The sequence below is a fragment of the Dromaius novaehollandiae genome, chromosome 8 (genome assembly GCF_036370855.1).
Source record: "Dromaius novaehollandiae isolate bDroNov1 chromosome 8, bDroNov1.hap1, whole genome shotgun sequence".
In the NCBI taxonomy this organism is placed as follows: domain Eukaryota; kingdom Metazoa; phylum Chordata; class Aves; order Casuariiformes; family Dromaiidae; genus Dromaius; species Dromaius novaehollandiae.
Window position 1 is genome coordinate 29,969,155 of NC_088105.1, and position 18,971 is coordinate 29,988,125.

The 18,971-nt window shown below is 37.9% G+C and overlaps 1 protein-coding gene across 9 annotated transcripts in view; it reads left to right on the plus strand.

The window, feature by feature from the left end:
• Window positions 1–18,971, plus strand: part of ST3GAL3 (ST3 beta-galactoside alpha-2,3-sialyltransferase 3) — a 196,927-nt gene that overhangs the window by 55,402 nt on the left and 122,554 nt on the right. For 6 of the 9 annotated variants that reach the window (XM_064516100.1, XM_064516098.1, XM_064516095.1 and 3 more), the window contains one exon: window positions 17,301–17,393. The exons of the other annotated variants lie outside the window; for them this stretch is intronic. In XM_064516100.1, coding sequence (XP_064372170.1) covers window positions 17,301–17,393 — 93 coding nt within the window. The remainder of the gene's footprint in view (window positions 1–17,300; window positions 17,394–18,971) is intronic. 9 annotated transcript variants of the gene reach the window in all.

The following is an 18,971-nucleotide window of genomic DNA, read 5'->3' on the forward strand; positions in this document are numbered from 1 at the left end:
ATCCTTCTAGTGGAATTTTGCCACAGATCATAACTTTATAGAGTTCACTTAATTGACAGCATGTGAGAATCATGTGCGACTTGAAGCACTTGGGGCAACAATCAGGTTTCGCTCTTTCATTTTTTTCCTTAATCTTTCATTTGTTCAAAATCTGTTCCTTGCTGTTAGTTGATATAATTAACGCTAAAGACTTGGAGGATTACTTTTTTTTTTTTTTTTTTTTTTTTTTTTTTTTTTTTTTTTTTTTTACAAAGGTAGATCTGTGATAAAACTTAAATGCTCTGACTTGCATTTTAAATGACATCATACAAAAGAAATTATTTGATATGAATAAATAGTAGTATGTCCCTTTGCCTTTGCATCTTTTTTTTTCCATCCATTATTGCTTCTGCATTCTTTACCCTGTAGGTGTCCAGTGCATGTTGTTCAGATGCAACACATTTTGTTGTGGTTACAGCAATGTAATGGTTCTGTTCACTGGTCCTCATGCGTTTGGACAAACTGTAAGGAAACCAGATTTGTTTCCTTCAGAAGAGAAATCTATCAAAAGTCCTTGATGTCTTTGCTTTGAGAATTGTGCCTCGCTGCAGTGGTAGAGAGGTTGGTATTGATGAGACTCTCACCTGGAAGGGGATGGGAAATTTTTACTGTATTAGTGCTTCATGGAAATGACTATTTCTGGCTTAATATCTTGTTGCTGTGACAGTAGAAACACAGGGACTAGCTTGTCAGAAAGGGGAATATCAAGAAGGAAGACACTGCTGCTGCCTTTGCTCAGGCTACTCTCTAAAAAAATCTCTTAGTTTTTGAAAAGCAGGATGTTATCCAGGTAGGGATTGTTAATGAACTGAAATATGGCGTGAATGGTAAGCTCAGGACATCTAGAGGCAACACAGTTTTTGGTTTGATTGTTTTCGACGTCAGAAAAGACTTAAGGATCCTCAAGACCAGATCAGTGAAAAATCTGTTGCAAGAGGAGCTCATTTCTTAGTTATTTTTGTATCAACCATAACATAATTACTGTACTAAAATTGGAATATCAAAACAAAATATGTCCAAAGTATGTAAGCAGGTAAGCTGCATCAGCTTCTAGGTTTCCCAAGCAGCAGAGCCCCATACCACTTTAAAAGCTTTAAGAATAAAATCCAGCACTTATCAGTGCACTTCTCTACACAACCAATACCAAGAATATGATACAGTTCACAGGTCTAAACTCTCGGCAGGGGCCAATAGTTCCTGAACAATTTAAAGCCATCAATCATATTAGTGATTCAGCCAGCAGATTACTAGGTGCCACCAACTGCCAAGATTTGCAGTTGTTTTCCAATGTCTGTGCTTGGCAAAAGTGTTACATGCTTTTATTATTATTAAATATTTATACTGTAGTAGTTCTTTGAGGCTGGCCAGGTCCTAGAAATAAGTCTCATTCACTACAAATCCTGAGTAATTCTCTGAGCAGAAAGTATATTTGCATTGCATAAAATGAGAATTCTGCAAGAGGATCAGTATATGATCATTGTAGTTAATTATAGACTGTTTTTAAATGCATATTTATTGAGGTCCAGATGAAGGTTGAATGGCCATTCTTTATTCTGTCACTTGCTACTTTGTGAATGCTTGGTGTAGTGACCTTAATGATTAGTTTGAGTATGTCTTGGCATGTTACAAGTGTAAATTCACTTCTGTCTTGTGCATGTCAAAAGCTCTTTTTTGTAATAACCTGTGACATGGGGCTGTTCCCCTGCATTGCTGCCATCGTGCTGCTGTATGGTCTGCCTTCCTTCTGCCTACATGCCCTTTTACTCAGTGAGGTGGAAGCTAGTGACTGGTCAGCCTGCTCCTTCTGTCCTTTTTCAAACTCATCCAAAAACTATTTTCAAAGATATTCCTGTGGTTAGCTTTGCAAGTTGATGCTTTTAAACACCAGCAAGAAAAATGTCCGCTTGTAAGGCAGGGTGATGTTTCTCTTCACCTGTTGCCACAGTTAAGATTTTAACTTTCAAGTTTTAGAGTTGGCTGATGAACGATGGAGGAGTTGTCCCAGGCGTCGGCTTTATTTGTCTGGGGATGAACCACTCCCTGATTACATTTTGTAAATGTTACAAGATGTGCTTGAGCTTCTGGGCAGCATTTGGTATACTGGAGATAAGTTCTTCACTAAAACAATAAGATAGTTGGTATTATAATGTGTAGGTATTATAATTTGAGGGAGAAAGGAAATTTTTTTTATAGGTAGAAGCACAAGCAAAAAAATTGCTACCTCTCCCAATTTGAAAAATTAACTATATGAGATTAGTATGGTTGACCACACTAATACTAATATAATGAATATATTGTATTTGCACAATATATAGTGTATGTTTAGATTATATACATTTTGGATTTTTGGGTAATTTTTAATTAAAATGAGGAATATTCTTTTTCCAGTGGGCTATCTACTTTGCTAGACATTTTACAGAGTAGATTTGTGAGATGCAACAAAGATTTTTGAATATTCATGATAATTTCAAACTTCGCTTTTAAAAATAACAGATGAAGACATTGGGGTCTTTGGGGGGAGGAAAAAAGGGAGAGCCAAAAATAACAGCCTTCACCCTGCAAACTCAAATGAAACTTGATCTAGACTTTGAGAAGACTGTAAAAATGGAGGGAGTTTGGGCTAGGGAGAAACACAGATTGGATTACTTCTGTTTGTTTAAATTTCTTCCCTTCAGAGCTCTAATAATGAAGAACTGAAACAGAGCCCCTTCCCCTCATTTTGTTTCGAGGGTGGGAGGTTGCTTTGAAAGTATGCGTTTGTCTACGTGTGGTACTTTGCCATTAAGCACTGTAAAAATAAGCAATAAACTTGTTGGAATGCTGGACTTTGCTGGTGCCTGCTGCTGCGGGATTTCTTTGTGCCCCATTTCCATCCCTATTTGTCTTTCTGTATTCCTACAGTTCTGTGGAAAAAAGGAAAAAGTGAGAAATCGCAGTGGTGTCCCTTCTTGCCCAGGCAGGAGTAATGCATATCTCACTGGCTAAATGAATGGGTTCTGACTGTCACAAGCAAGGGCGTCTCGGTGCTTTTTCTGAAAGATTATTTCAATGCTTAAGGTGCTTTGCAACATTGGTGTTTTCCTGGCAGATGGTATTTCTTGCTGTTTCATTTCTCCGTTTGACTCTTAATTCATGTCCTCTTGCCTGATCGGTTGCAACCTGCACTAACCGTTGAAGCACTTGAGATCATTAGGAAAATGAATCCTAGCTATTCAGCGATTCATTTACCAGGCTGTTTGTTGTTCATCTTTTCAACTTCCCATGTTTGGCTGTGATGTCATTGCCATCCCAATTATTTGTTTTACTGTTCTTAGCTCATTTCAGTTTTTCCGTTTTGATACTTTGGAATTTTTATAAAGATTCCTAACATGAATCTCTTTTGTCTAGTTTTGGGATACCTCTATTAGATGCAATTGCAGCAGATAAAGAAGATGAAGACTGTAGAACTCAGAATTGCTAGCTGCTTAGATATAACTGAATCATTGCTTGATTTGTTATGTGCAAGCAAAGTAAATTCTAAAAACGTGTATGTTTGGTGCTTTTAGAAGGGGCAGTTTCCTGAAGCTGGAAGTAATTATGAACAAATCATTTGGGAAAAGAATGTAACATAAAAAGATATGAATAGCTGGGCGTTGTTAAGAGCGGTTTACCGTTTGCCCCAATAAGTTCAGTTTCATTTAAAGAAAGAAAAAATGTTTATGAAAAAACAGATTTACGTAGAGGATAAGTGAAAACAGTGATAATGTATTTACAGAAAAGGTAGAAATGTTCAGTAAATACATGGGGTTTTGTTGTTGTTTCTGTTTAGATGAAAAGAATTATGTGCTTTCCTTTAAAACAAAAAAATTTCAAGCAGCAGATAGTAAGTGTATGTGGTTTTGAATTGGTATGTCTGGACAACATTCTTTCAATAATTTTTAAAGAAGTAGCTGAGGGCTTTTTGGAGTGCTTGAGATCATTAATAAATCTTCAAACAGTAGGGGAACTCCATATTCTTGGCAGAAAGTTGATGTGCCAATATTTTAAAAGGGAAAATGTGATGACTCATAAGCTTTTCAGTCCATTTTCGATCCTGAGCACTATAACATACTGGCCAATATGGGTTTCCACCAAAGAAAGAATTAAAATTGTAAATACATGCAATTCCGGTCAGTGTGCATATACATAGGAAATGTTTTTTGTTAAAGTGACTCGTTCTTTGTATGAATGTCCATGAAGGTTAGACACTTACTTGCCCAGCATGCATGAAATAAGATTGTTTCTTTATATATGCCTCTTAGGAGTGGGTTTGTGCACTTTTTGTTTTTTTAACCAGCCAGACTGAGAGTATAAAAGCTGAGAAATTATAAAGAAAAAACTCGGTTCTTTTTTGTCTCCTTGTCTGTGAGGTGGAACAGTTATTTTGTATGTAATGTTTCACTGCAGTAGCATTAACCTAACAATGTGGTTTTTTTCTGGGTAGATATAATCAATTATCTTTTGTAAGCTTCCTTTAACCATTGTTTAAACAAAAATTTTTAAAGTTGTTGCATTCATAGAAGGATAAACTTAGTTTAGTGGCAAAACCCAATTTGGGAACTATCTGTAAGCTCAATAAATGCCCAGGACCCTCCAGTTGCTTTTTCTTCTTGGGACAAGAGCATGTAAGAAGTCACCCTACATGTCCTTCCTTAAGAAAACTGTTCTAAAACTGCGACATTAGACTTATTAGATGAATTATTTAAGTTTTGGTTGGCTTCAGCACTGACAAATTATTGTTAAATTTCTAGTTACTGAATGTATCCTCCTACAAAGACCCCTTGCTTGCTGAATAACTTATGATAAATGAATAAATACATGTCACTGTAATGGCTTGAGCTATCTAAGCACAGGTCAATCCCAAAACTTTGGGTAGAGAGGTTAGAAATCCTGCTTTGAGACAAAGAGATGGAACAGGTGCCCCATTTTATTGCTTCAGCATAAGGACCTAATTGCTTCTACAGTTTATTGCAAGGACTAGCTTTCTATGGGATTGTGGGTTTTGATATGTATTTATGCTAAAATGTTGGCACTCATCACCTCATCCTTGCTATCAATCATAGTGAACATAGTTGCAGCATGCATTATGGAAACAGGTGTTTTGTTGCTGCTTGTCCTGGATCAAAACACTGATGGTACTGAACAGCTTATCATTAAACTGATGTAAGAGTTGTCTCTGGAAGTCCTAAAGGCATGTCATCACCAAGTATCAACTCATCTGCATCTGCCTGACTTGACATAGCTCCCCTCTTGCAGGCCAGCCCTGTTCCAGCTCCAAAGAAATCTACTTCCATTCTGTTTTCCCTTGGAAAAGTATTAGGGAATCCTCATCTGGTCTTTCTGAACAGCTGAATGGGAATCATTCTGTCGAGGGAATATTCCCATGTTTATCAAGCCTGCCTTTGAGCCATGACAGTTGCTCTGAAAAAACACTCTTCTTTTGGTATCTAGACACAGATTACAGTAGTTGTCAGCTCCTCATTTATATCTTTCTGTAGCTGATGGTGAGGACATTTTTTAAGTGGGGTGTGTGGGAAGGGACAGTGTACTCATTCTGCCTCTAAATTTGTCATCTGTGTTGCTGTAATGTGACCAGACACATCAAAGTTGTACTGTGTGTATGGCTAGTAACACCATAAATAAAATTTAAGGATATGTTTTAGGTCATCAAGGCAGGGAAGAGTTGGGTGGAACAAATGCATACCAATTTCTTGCATGCTGGAGAAGGACAGTAAAACCAAACAATACTTTTAACAGTAGTGATTAAAATCTGTTAGATGAAATATTGATTTCTTACCTGTGTTGAAAGAAAACAGGAAACCCTGTTGCTGTAATTAAGAAGAATTGCCTAGAAGGAGAACAGAGGATGGTGACCTGGCAGATAGTGATAGACTGTGAAACCATGATCCATAGCTTTTACGAAGAGGATAGGCTGGAGGAACTCCAGAGGAGAGAGACTGGTAGAATCCTGTTAAATATAATCCAGAAATATGTGTAAATTTTTTTTTTTTGCTGTTCCCAGTCTTATGACTAGAAACCTGACCGTAAGTCTTGCGTAGTAACACTCTATTTTACTGTTCTAAGTTCTTCTAGGTCTGAAGGACAAGGTAGATTGGGATCAGGCTGGTAAACTAAGACTCTGCTGTTTCCGTGGAGAAACATAAGGAAAGATATAGCACTTCATTGCTGGCATCCTTGACAAATCTGCTCTGGAGAAGTACTCCAGAAGACCCGAGAGCGGATAAGGCTGGCGCGAGAGCTGCGTGGTGTGGTGCCCATCACACTGAACAAAGCACTTGTGAAGGCTGCCTTTAGAAGGAAGCTTACATACGGCTGTGTCTCGTGTGGCATGGCAGGCAGGGAGTACTGCAGCAGTTGCTAAAGGTACTGATATTTGAGGTGAATTGGGAAGCTCAGATAAGGTTTTCTCTAGTTGCTTTTGGAGAACCCAAGCAATTAAGTATTACTTTGTATGAAATACTCTGTATTTTCATGGTGCACAGAAACTCATGTGATTTTTATCTTGGCTCACAGAAAAAACTAAAAAAAAAAAAAAGAGCCAGGAGCCCTACTCCTGACACAAACATCGACCCCAGTTCTGCTCCCAGCAACAAGAATCGGAGCCTCCAGGGCGGTAGCAGAGATTTCACAGATCACTTAGGAGCTGTTTCTTCCTTGTGTGCCTTGCAACCTGTTTCAGTGGGTTAAAGGAGAATAAACTGGAAATTTGTCAAACAAATGTAACAAGATCTTTTTGATATGTGAATTTAACTTTTTTGGATATGCATATTTGATGTTATTCCTTTTAATTCCCATTTGGAAATATCTTCTCCCTGGCTCTTGAAAAGGTCTAATCTTGAAGACCTGAAAAGTGTGAGTAGCATCCTCTCCAGCTGCAAAATATTCAGTACCTTCCTTCATCTTTTTTCATCCTCTTTTAGTGGCCACCTTTTACATCACTGAAGGCAGAAGTCACCAAATGATGGTTATGTCATCTAGCTATTTCTTTGAGTCAGGATCTCTGATCTGTACAGGATTCAACACTGTAATTTATCATCATGAAATTCAGACTAATGTGATTTTGCAGTGTTGCTATGTTCGTGAATTAAGGATCTATTCTGCTGAAAAGTGAAACCTCTTTCAGTGCTTAACCTTGGAGCACTCCTTCAGCCTGTCTACCAAACATGTTAGAAAATCTTCTCTGCATGTACTGTTTTAGGGAGCCATGAATATCCTCACTGAACATCAATCAGTCCTAAATCAGAACAAAGTTGAGGGTGATAGGAGATGAACGAAGGTCTGGTTACTTGGACTGTGCATGGTTCTCTTTCTGCAGCAAACTTCATTCTGGTCTGTGGCTCATCATCATTACATATGGCAGGTTGGTTGTTGGTTGGATAGCCTTTTCAGACTGACAGATGCTCTTTGAAGTTTAAAAGAAATCATCTTAGCAGAAGAGTGCTCCCAAGAACAATGTATGGAGTAAACAGGAGAGGTTTTTGATCTGGGTGGCTCTGCAGCTGTTCTTACCATTAATAGTTCTGGCTATTAATTATTTGCCCTACAGTGGTTTGGATTTTGTTAGTGCTGTGAAGACACGTTTGTCACCATCTTTGCAAGTGTTCTTCCAGTTCCAAGTTACTGTGTGTAATTTCTGGAGGAAGTGCTTTCCTCTCAATATGTAGCCTTCTGCTTTTTAAGACTTCACTGTGTATTTACTAGATTAATTGATGTGTGTTCAAACTCATGACATCTGTCTCTAATATTTGTCAGTGAAAACAGCTTTCTTTGAACTCTGTTACTTCAGGAAAAAGAGTGAGAAAAATTCAGGCGCTTATGACTGTAAACATTTTGTAAAATTACTGTTAAACCACATCCTTGAATTGTGAAGTAGTCTCAGCATACCACCTAAAACAACTTATTCACTGACCAGCTTTTTTCCTCTAAATTTTAGGCCAGCCCAGGAAAAAAATAAAATAAAAGCCTTTGCTATAGCCAAAGTCCTCTTTTTCTTTGGTTAAAAGGAATTAAGTTGTTTTTCCTTAGCAAGCTGTCCAGGTCTTTCAAAAAAAATTTTTTTTTTGCGGGCAACCTGTGTAACCCTTACTTCTGCAAAGTTATCTGAGAAAGTGAAAAAGGAGAATGTTTTGAGCTGTTCTTGCTAAGATTTGCTATCAGGTAGCTAAGAGAGATTTTTTTCCAAGTGGAATTTGTTTCCCTAACGTTTGAGCTACAGAAGCATGAAGGGCTAATATTGTCAGCTGCCTTTGTAGGAAAATAGGAATGGCCAAATCGAATATTCACCTACTCTAGTACCTTGTGTCAGGGAGGGATCAGTGGAATTGTTTTGGGAAGGGGAAAACATCCAAATGTGAAATGCTCTTTGCTCTGGGGTAGTTCTTCGGGTCCCAAGGAATGGTAGCATTGGTGTTCCTGAGTCTGAGATGAGTTTAGACCTTTCAGTATCTTTTGTTGCTGTTTCTACTTCTGGCTTCTGTAACATGTTGGTGTAATGAGTCCTTCTGATTAACTGCATGCTGTATGAAAAAGTGCTCCTTCCTCTGAGTTTTGCCCTCTGTAGGATCATTTTGGTTGGTGTCTCTAGTTCTTAAGATGCAGTAAATAATAATAAGTCACTGCTAATCTTTTCCATACCATTCTACTGTTCTGGTGTGCTTTTAAACCTAGCTAACTGCTGTAAAGTTTCTTTAAAATCAAATATTCCATAGGATGGTTGTGTTCTAGAATGAAAATGAACTGTTTCTTAATTTTTTCAGAAATCAAGTTTGATAATCTAAATCATAATATAACTGATTTTCTGGTGAAAACTGCTGGAATTTGTCATTCCAATCTTCTAGACTTTAATATATGCGGGCTTAAATTAGGATTTCAACTGTGAGTCTTTAGGAAGTTAAATTTGTTTGCCTTTTTTGTTTTTTTTGTTTTTTTTCCACCTTGAGCCTTTGGGAGAGTATCTTTTTTTCCAGAGGGACTGATTCCTACTAATTTGAGCAGGGGATTCCTGAATTCTAATTGGATTGAATTATTTATTCTAATTTCTTTAGCACTTGTTTGTCTTTCCTGGACCTATACTGCTTGATTTATTACACTACAAACAGAAGGATGCTGTTCCTGATCCAAAGAAAGCATTGCCTGCTTTTAGGTGTAACAGATGAGGGTTGGTGATGAAGACCAAGAGTTATAGCAATAAAATTATGACATTTCGATGAATCTTCTTGCTTTGCTTCATTGGGCAAAAATGGATGTGATAGGCGAGCGGGGTTTTTTCCATCAGACTTTTAATTGGTTCACTTTTTATGGCCACTGTACAAGTAGTGAGTTTTAAGAGGTATTTAAATAGAGGATTATAGTATTTTATTTTTACAAGTTTTGAGAGTTACAGCCTCTTCAGACAGTGCTTTCAGAAAGGAATTCAAGTAAGAATCTCTCTCTGTTGACCATAAAGAGCAGCGTTATTGATTGCTAAATGAGTCCCAACATACTCTTCAAATAATACGCGACTGTTCTCTGTTATGTCATCTTTGTCTCTTATTTGTCAAACAATAATGATGTTTATTCCTGTACTTACCGAGGCTGGAGACCTGTAATTTGGAATAAATAGCAACTAGAAAAGATAGCATGCTAAAAATATATGTTCAAGAATGATGTTGGGTTATCAGGAAAGGAAGTTACGTTATCTTTAAGTTCTAAGTTTCTTTATCCAAAGATTTACAAATAGTTGAAAAATCAGCAAGAAGTCATCTTCATATTTATAATTTCACATTTCCTACCTTCAGTGAACAGCTGTCTTCTGTGAAACTCAAGTTTGTATAATTCATCCTTTTTGTTTAGTCTAACAATTAATATTTAAGCCAGTTGTCTTCTCCTTTCCTTATTTCTTTTTTAAAAATCTCAAATGGCTTTTTTTACTCCTCAGTGTCTGTTTGAATACAATTCTTTTTTTTTCCTCCTGTAGTACTAGTCTTAAAGGTAAAATGCAGCAGGAAAAAGCTTTTTTTAAAAGCAAGAGGGGGGAATTTGTTAAACTGAAGGAAATCAGGAGGTCAGGAAATCAGGAATATTGCTCAATTCTTTGAGTAATATGCAGCATGAGATTACATACAAAATGTGCCATGAACTCTTCTTGGATTTTTTACCTGCATCCTTTGACTGCAGTTTTAGAAACTCAGCATTTAGTTTCTCTTTTTGTGGGTAAAAAGCCTTTCTAGCTTGACAACTTTTTGTCCATAAGGATGCTAAGACTTATTTAGGAAGTGATAAAAGGTTATTAATTGAGAAGTTGCAGATTGCCCTTTTTCAGAGTGTTGCAGGGCTGTTGGATTCTTTGCACTATAAGAGATGGTACAATGATACGTAGTCCTTTGTGGTAAAGAAATCACCTACAGCGGTATTTTTAAAGGTGTTTATGAATTTTGCAGTGTTGAGACTAATCTGAAATTCCTTATTCTGCCTAGTGATCTAATTGCAGGACAGGAATGTCTTTTTCTATTATGTCAAAGACTTGAAATGGAATTTGGTAAGGAATGAGAATCCTCATGCCGTTTTTGTGGATGGAAACCTCTTCAGTGTGTTTGTGCAAAGATGACCTTTTCACAAAGGGTGAATGACATTGCCAGTTACATTAGTGGTCTTTGGCTTTCAGTGTCCCTCCTTCTAGCACATGTTTCCTAAAGACAGCATTGATGCTGCATCTTGCCTTCATTTAGGGCCATGGAGGTGGGTCGTGAGTTTTAATAGACTGTCTCTAAAATTTTGTTTCCCTGTGGCAGTTTAATGTAACCTAATCTGCTTATCTGCTTCAGCTGGTGTTCTGGCATAGTCCAAACAAATAAATATAAGTACCCGTTGATCATCATCTCTGTTAAAGAATTAATTTCGTGAGAAGCCACAATTCTTGGTGGAGAAGCAGAACAGGACTTTTTTTTTTTAGCATGGATCATATCTTTTCAGGAGGAGGGATTTGGGCCATCTTTCTTCCTATTCAGTTGTACAACCTCCCTGAGGAGTTTGCTTACATACTGAAGTAAAATTTGAAAATATTTACATCTGTTTAGCTGGCTATAGTGTGATAGATGCATTTCTTGTCTTTCTCAGTATAAGCATTCTGCTCTTCCTCTTTTTTCAATCTCCTCATTCCATTTTTTTTCCTGTTTAGTTTTTCCTCAGCTGGAACTAGAAAAACAGCAAATATCACATGATCAGTTCATGTCGTTCTTTGAACCAAAATTTGGAAACTTCTAACAGAGCTATTATAAGAGTTCCTTAAACTTATGTTGCAGTGTTTTCTCAACCTGTACTCCTGCCAAGAGTGGAGCTCCAGCCATGTAAAAATAGGAAGGTTCATCAATAGGAAGGCTCATCATGTTTCCATAGTGTCGTGCGCTCAAGGGGATGCCGCCTCACAAAATGACATGATAACCATGACTCTGCTTAAAGTTAGATGTGCAAACACATTTTTCAGTGCTGTGCTGTTACTGCTCTATAGGAAGTGGCTGCTATGCATGTTTAGCATGCTCTTGCTGTTAATGACCTCTTTTCCTTTGTGGCTCAATAGGGATAGCTAGAGAACGGTAACGAGAACTGCATCACCAGACCCACCAGAGGTGTCCTCCCATGCTTTTATGTGAATTGATTATATTTGCTGTGAGGTTGAAGAACTATAATGAAGGAGAGAATTCATATGGGCACTTACTTTCTCATCTATCTCTTTCATAGGGATCCTTGCCAACTGGGAAGGGAGGTTTGGTTTATGGTTTTGTTTCAGGGTATTTCCTTCTCACATGGGATCTCTTGTTTCAGAAGATCATAAGATATTATGAAAAAGCATACTGAGGATTGGAAACTGTCTTTTTATTAGGCTATAAACGCTGTATAGAACATACTACTCAAAGATCTGTGACCCCTCGATACTCCTTAAAAAACACACACACCCCAACCAGTGGCTGTGTCTTCATTAGTGGTCTTTGGAGCAGTACTACAATTTTGAAGCAAATCCTGCAGTCATCTCTCTTACTATGCACTGGTTGAGTTCAGAGACTGGTTTTGAAATGTAGTTGCTGGACATCTTTCTGGGGGAACTAAACTGAAAGCTTTATTCCAGGTGTCTACCAAATGCACTTAACTAGGGGCATAAGGGTCCAAACTAAAAATTTGTCCTATGGCCAACTTTGAGCCACGTATGTGATGGATACATCTGGCCCAGGGAACCTGACTGTAACTAAAGTAAAATACCCCAAACCCCTAGTGTAGACACAGGGGTCTTGGCATCAATTGCTTTGATCTAGTGATCTGCTCTTGCTTGCTAATATTACTTCATTATTACTTCATAATAACCACTATGTTATACATGCTTTTCGTCTCATGTTCTTAAATAACGTCTCCTATTCATTCTTTTGGTATCCTGATGTATGCCAGTACATATCTTTCATCTGTGGTGGAGTACAATAGTAACAAGAGAAATCAGTCCTCAGAGAAGATGATCTCAAGCAGTTAAAACTTTTCGTTTTTTGCAGTCCAAAATTTAATTTCCACATGGAAGGTAAAGAGGCCAAATCCACTTGTTCCTTAAATTAGATCTTGTAATTCAATTTTGTGAGGTTGTGAACCCTTTTTTTTTTGTAGCCCAATCACTTAATTTAATACTAATTTCTTCTAAATTAATTTAGATTGCACTCCTATGAGGATGACTTGCTGTCCCTGATCAAGACATGATGAAGGAATTTAGCATGGTGAAACTTTCATATTTGATATTTAAAAAAAAAAAGACACTTGTTTGCCAAAAGCAAGCAGATGGAAAAACCTTGTTCCTTTTTTCTAAATCCTCTGAAGGCAGCTGGCTTTCTTACTTGACCACATTGGGAAATTGATGGCCACATAACAGTGTACGGAATCACAGAAAATCTTAGGGAAGAGTTGTGTGCTAGTCTCATAGGAGAAAAGGTTTTTTAAAAAAAAACAAAAAAACAAGAAGAGTGCATTTTCTTTTTAGTGGAATAAGTCAATTGCTTTCCTTTAACTTTGCCTTTTTGCAGACACTTGTTTAAAATTTGCAATGTTTACCGTTACTGACTTTGAATTGTATCTTTCATTCATTCTTGAGAGATTTATTATCTTAGTGAGCTCCTCCTGCACAAAATCTGTGCAAAATTTAAGGGTCCATAGTGTCATCTAATTATACCCTTTCTGCAGGCTCCACTAGTTCTTTAACTACCTTGACCAAAGTGATGCTCTCACTGTAACTAGGGCACATGAGAATCAGGAGTTGGAGTAGATGTGCTCGGACTTCGAAGATGATGTAGAGAAGATTTCCATCTTTGTATCTTAACAGTATGATAGTCCTGACTTACCATAACAGCTTTCTGTGTGAGATGCTACTAATAGTAGTTATCTTGGATAAGGTGTCATGTCATATCCGTCATGTCCGGATAACTTGCATCCTGAAGTTTTAAAAGAGCTGCTTGGAAAATTCTTGATTGTTGATGTAGATATTTACTGTTTATGAAATGATGGTGAAATTTCAGGAGAAGGTTAACATAATAGCACTCAGAAGGAATAAGCAGAATGCCTTGAGAAATTGTAATCTGGTTATCCTTCGACTCCAGGCACAATAGTGGAGCTAGTGAGATGAAGCTATTTACTAGTAAAGAGTTGAGAGAGTAACATTATTTGTTTAGGGTGCCTAGTTCTTGACCCATCTGATCTAAGCAGTAATCAGAGTTATAAAACAAGCACTGTCTTGCAATGCAAAGCACGGTGTTCTGGTAACTTGTCAGGCTGCTTTTGCAGAATGTATGTTCAGTAATACTATTTATTCTATTTGGAAATAAGTATAATTAGAGAAGAAGAAACTTCTTGATTCAAAGCAGCAATATATGCAACAACGTGTTAAGTATATTGTCATCAGATATGAAGGAGATGCTTGTTCGTGCACCTCGCTTCTGTACACTGCTTTTGTTGCAGAACTGTGTAGCTACTAACAGCAGTGTGATTCTACAGAGCTGAATTTGTCTGAAGTAAGTGTAGTTCTCCACCTCACACCTCTAGCAACAGCTTTATAGTATGGAATAGTGTGAGCAGGAAGTTCTGCAGTCTTCTTTATGGAAAAGCAACTTGTAAAACTTTCAGAAAAACCTCAGAGTACATTTAGATATCTGAAGTGATGTTAGCTTGGATATAGCTTTGGGAGGTAGCAGAATGGCAGACAGCAAGGCCGCGTGCGGCCTTATTCTAACATTTTGCTTTGAACCATTGCTAACATAGGCTTATAATTACGAGCATACTGGCAATGACAGTATGGCCCAAAGGTATAACCTGGAGAAACCAGACAAATAAAAATGTCCAGAGATGGATTTAAAAAGTAGAGTTCCGACTTCTGTTTTTCTGTAGCTGACTGACTCAATATGCTGCTAGAGGGAAAGAGAGGAACAAATGCTGAATGATGTGAGGTGGCAGCTACAATTGGCTTACAAGAATTGTTATGCCTCTGGCGCTCTGGATCATGAACTTTATCACATCCAGGAAATGTTAACAGCTTTGCCCCTCGGGCTTCAGCAGTTCTGAGTATCTCTGTGGTTTTTGTAATTGACAGCTCAAACGGCGGCGTGCTGCACTGGTTGGCCCTTCCAGATGAGTCAGATGCATCAGGGCTGCAGCCTACCTTTCTTTTACAGAGACACCATGATGGGTGCTTGAGTGGCATCTTAATTTGATAATGAAAGCACCATTAAAGCAGACAAGAGAAAAATGCCTGTGTTTTGTGGCACAAGGTATTTTGTGTGACCGCTGTGGTCATTTGGGAAAGGGCTGCTGTTGAAATAGTTGTGCAAGTTTGCCAGCAGTGACTCACTGCTGTGGTGGCTACACATAAATTTCAGTTACTTTGCGCTTCTTTATGAAGATTTTGGTATTAGTGATCTCTCTATTTTGTTTAAACCCTAAAAATCCAGCAATGCTTAAGTTTGCTTGATAAGGGTAAAAATTCACACATTTCTTCATTTCTGAAATGCTGGGATGTAGCAGTAAGGTGTGATCTCTGCACTGTGCTGTCCTTGTTCACTATGTTAGAAGGGCATATATTCCAGCACCATTAAAATGTTCTGGGTCGAGAAAAGCAATAGTAATGCTTGTGCAGGATTTCTGTTTATCTCACTGGGGTACACAAATAACTTGATGCCTCTGAGCTACTTCAGCATTTCTTGCTTTGTTGTAAGGTGCTAATGAACAAAAAGCCAAGGTATTGTGGTATTGTGTAATTTTTTAATTAGTAGTGTTAATTTGTGTTTTGTCAGTAACAGCAGCCCTTTCCTTCCTGTGGCTATTTATTAAGATCCTTACTGGAGTCAAAACCGCAAATCATTCAGTGCAGATCTTTGAGATTCCAGCCCCTAATTTCTTAGCAACTTGCTAATCTCTCTTGTTTAGAAACATGTATTATAATATCATCTATGGAAACCAAACAAATGGGTTCCTGTTGTGCTAGACAATGTATTATATCCGTATCTCTCTCTCATATATTTAGAGAAATGTAATCTCTGCTATAAATAAATGACAGTGTACACGGTCAAATATATTGCTTTGTGCCTCTTACAGATGAGGAATTGAGATTGTAAAAGATTAAATATTTTGACCAAAATCATGCAGGAAACGTGTAGCAGAACTAGAATTGGATTCATGTTATTTTAAGCATCTTCCAGTGCTTTTTATCTATAAAAGTCTTAAGAAATGAAATTCCTAACTTACAGTAACTTTTTATTTTCTCTTGTTTACATCCTTTTCCAGGTGTTGAAAGCTTAGATGTTTACTGAGCAGAAATAGGCTACTCTTTTTAAATAGTATAGATTTAGGGGGTTTTGTAGTGCATGTGGATAATCATAAAACTAAATGTCCATCTATTGGTCTTGCAGTTGGATCCGATCTCTCGGGTAGTGATCCCAGGACCAGTACAAGGAGGAGAGGTCCTGCCAGTTTACTCCCAGTTGAGCATGGGATAACTCTGTCGCTCAGATGCGCCCGATTGCTGCCCGGGGAGCTCTGTTTGCACTGCTGTGCAGATCTCCTCCCAGACCTGGCGTTCAGCTCAGGAATTCAGCTCCCTGGATCCATATCTGTTACATTTAGCAGTAGTTTGCTGGTTAAGCACATGTTGGCATGCCTGGAAAAGAAAGCATTGTTGTGATAGTAATGGGCTCTTTGAAATGATTTTTGTGGATTTACTCAATGGATCTCTGAGTACTTCATTTGGTTGTTATCATTGATGTGTAGGAAAAATTCCTTTATTAAATGCTGACTGTTATCAAAATGGTGCAGTATATATAATGTTATTGGACTCTTAGTGGTAGTGAACACTTGCAATCTCCATTGAATGTTGAACATTTAATGCTAAACACAATTTTCTGGAAGAGGGTTAATTCTCATACCATGACTTACGTTAAGGTATCTAATGTTACTTCAAAAGCACAAGTCAGTTAACCTTTGCAATACTGTTGTGAAATAGATGAATAGAAGAATTCTGCAGGTGGTGAATAGAGACACAAAAGGATTAAATGGTTCGTTCCAGGTGACTCAGAGCTATGATAAAAGTAAGTACTGGACTCAAATATCTTTTCTTGAATTGCTAGCAGCTAATCAGATCCTGTTTCTGTACAAAAGCTGAATGAAAATAGCAGGACTCTGAATTTGGTCCTGGAATCATTAGAGAAGCTGGATTATTAGGACACTTCTCAATAGAACAGCAGCAATGTTGTCTGTCCCAAATCCTGAAAGTGTGCATACCCTCAATGATAGCCTGTCAGAACTGCTTGGCGATTTGTTTCAAATGTTTGAAAGTTATCTTCTAAATAATATTTCCCTAGAGTTTTTACTTCTATCATACTCGAGAAAAATGGCCAAAACAAGCTTTTGGTTTTACTTCCTTCCTTTTGAAAAGTGGAAGCCTAAAATAATATCTGTATATTTTTCTTCCAGGAGGATTACCCTCCTAGGTGTGAAAACCCTTCAGCAAAAGTAGAGGTTTAGTGGTATTTCAGTTATCTCTGACCCTATTCTTTATGGTATCACAGGAGAACATCAATAGAAGAAGAAATAAATACCATCTGTATTTTCTATTATTCCTCATAGCTGTTTTTGAGAAAAGCTCTAAGGAGAAATAATAAAATGACTTGGATGATTACACTTGCCAGTTCATAGCCAGGAGAGTCCTGACTCTCTCCTTATTTTTTTCACAGGCCTCCAGAATTGGCATCCAAGTATGCAAATTTCTCTGAGGGAGCGTGCAAGCCTGGTTATGCATCGGCGCTCATGACTGTCATCTTCCCAAAGTAAGTGATTAGTTCACCATTATTTTTTCTCTTCCCTGATGACTTCTCATCCCTCAGGGTGGGTGTTCTGCTGCGATTGTCTTGAAAATTGGCATTGCTCTGTCGCTTTATTGCTGCCCACGGAGACCAGCGTGAAAATTTTGGGTTATGTGAGAAGTCAGCGGCAACAGTTTAATTGATTTCAGTCTGTCTGTGAGCTTGCTCCAGGAATGTAGAAATCTATCTTAAGCAATGCAACAAATTGTACTGTCAGTGCATGATACTGATGGGTGGTCAAGTTCACTGCTGGTACCAGATGATGCAATTCCTAGAAAGCTCAGGTCATGCAGTGACAGATTAAGTCATCTAACGTAGTGAAGTGTGGTGGGTTTTTTTTGACAACAGGGCAGGTGCCTAGAGGTTTTTTGCAGTAGTGTTTTCCAAAGGAGGCTTGGAGAGGCTAAGGCATGCGATTAACATGTTGTGCATCCTATTGAGTTTGAAAGCTTTTGTTAGCTGAAGTGTTACTAGTTTCTTCAGAATTTCTTTCCCTCAGAAAGAGTGGAAAGTCTGTTGCAGTTCTCTTTTTTTTTTTTTTTTTGAAAGCTCTCAGAAATGAGGAATGTAGTCATAACAGGTGAATCAAAATTATTTGTTTTAAAATTTGACTTATGGTTGTTCTTAATATGCCATGTGGCTTCTGCATTTCTGGAGGTTGTAGAAATGCAAGGAGATGGTTCAGAAGATAGACTGGAGAGATGAACATTATACTGTTGAGGCTTCAGGGTTTTAGTATATTTGGTTCATCAAAGGGAAAGTTGTAATGTTGTTTGACCTTTGTGTACAAGCTTCTAAAGCATGTGGAAAAGATCTCTAGGATGGTGATCCACTTGTCAAAAGAGGTTGTGGACTTTTTTAAACGCAACTGGCACTTTTCTAAAAGATGCATTTTATCCATTTTGGGGGGGAAATTCCACAGCTTGCCCATATGGAGGTTAGATTGGGTGACCATGGCCTTCCTAGCCAAGCTTGAAACTGGTGATGTTCTGTCTTTGTTTTTCTTGGCAAGCGTAGTATCTGGAAACTTTTAAAAGGGAATAGCTGAGATTGCCCTGTAATCACAAGATGCTGCAGCCAGACCTTAAAAAGAAAACAAAACAGCAAGTGTTGAGACGCTGATCTCCAGTGCCAGTGTAAAACAAACACTTGTCAGTATTATCTGTTGTGTGAGTTTTGGAACTCTGGATAGAGCATAAATAAACAATAGAGCTGCAGGTAGATACGTTATCATCCTCATCCCTTTGTAAGAGGTCTGAGCGCATTCAGATCTGTGTTTGTGTACATACTAACTGTAAATAGTATGGAAGAGGGAGATGGAGCAGTTTAACTGAGGTAAGATGTCTGTAGCTAAAGCCTTCCTGTCTTTAAAAGTTGAAACATAACTGCTTTTTCCAAGGCATGGCTGTTATTACATATTGTTTCTCCATGAATAACTCATGTACTGTGAAAGAGCAAGACTGTCTAGTACAGATATTAAGACCAGAGAAATACCAGTAATGATCCCTAGCTTGAGTTGTTTTGTGATACAAGGTGTGCTCT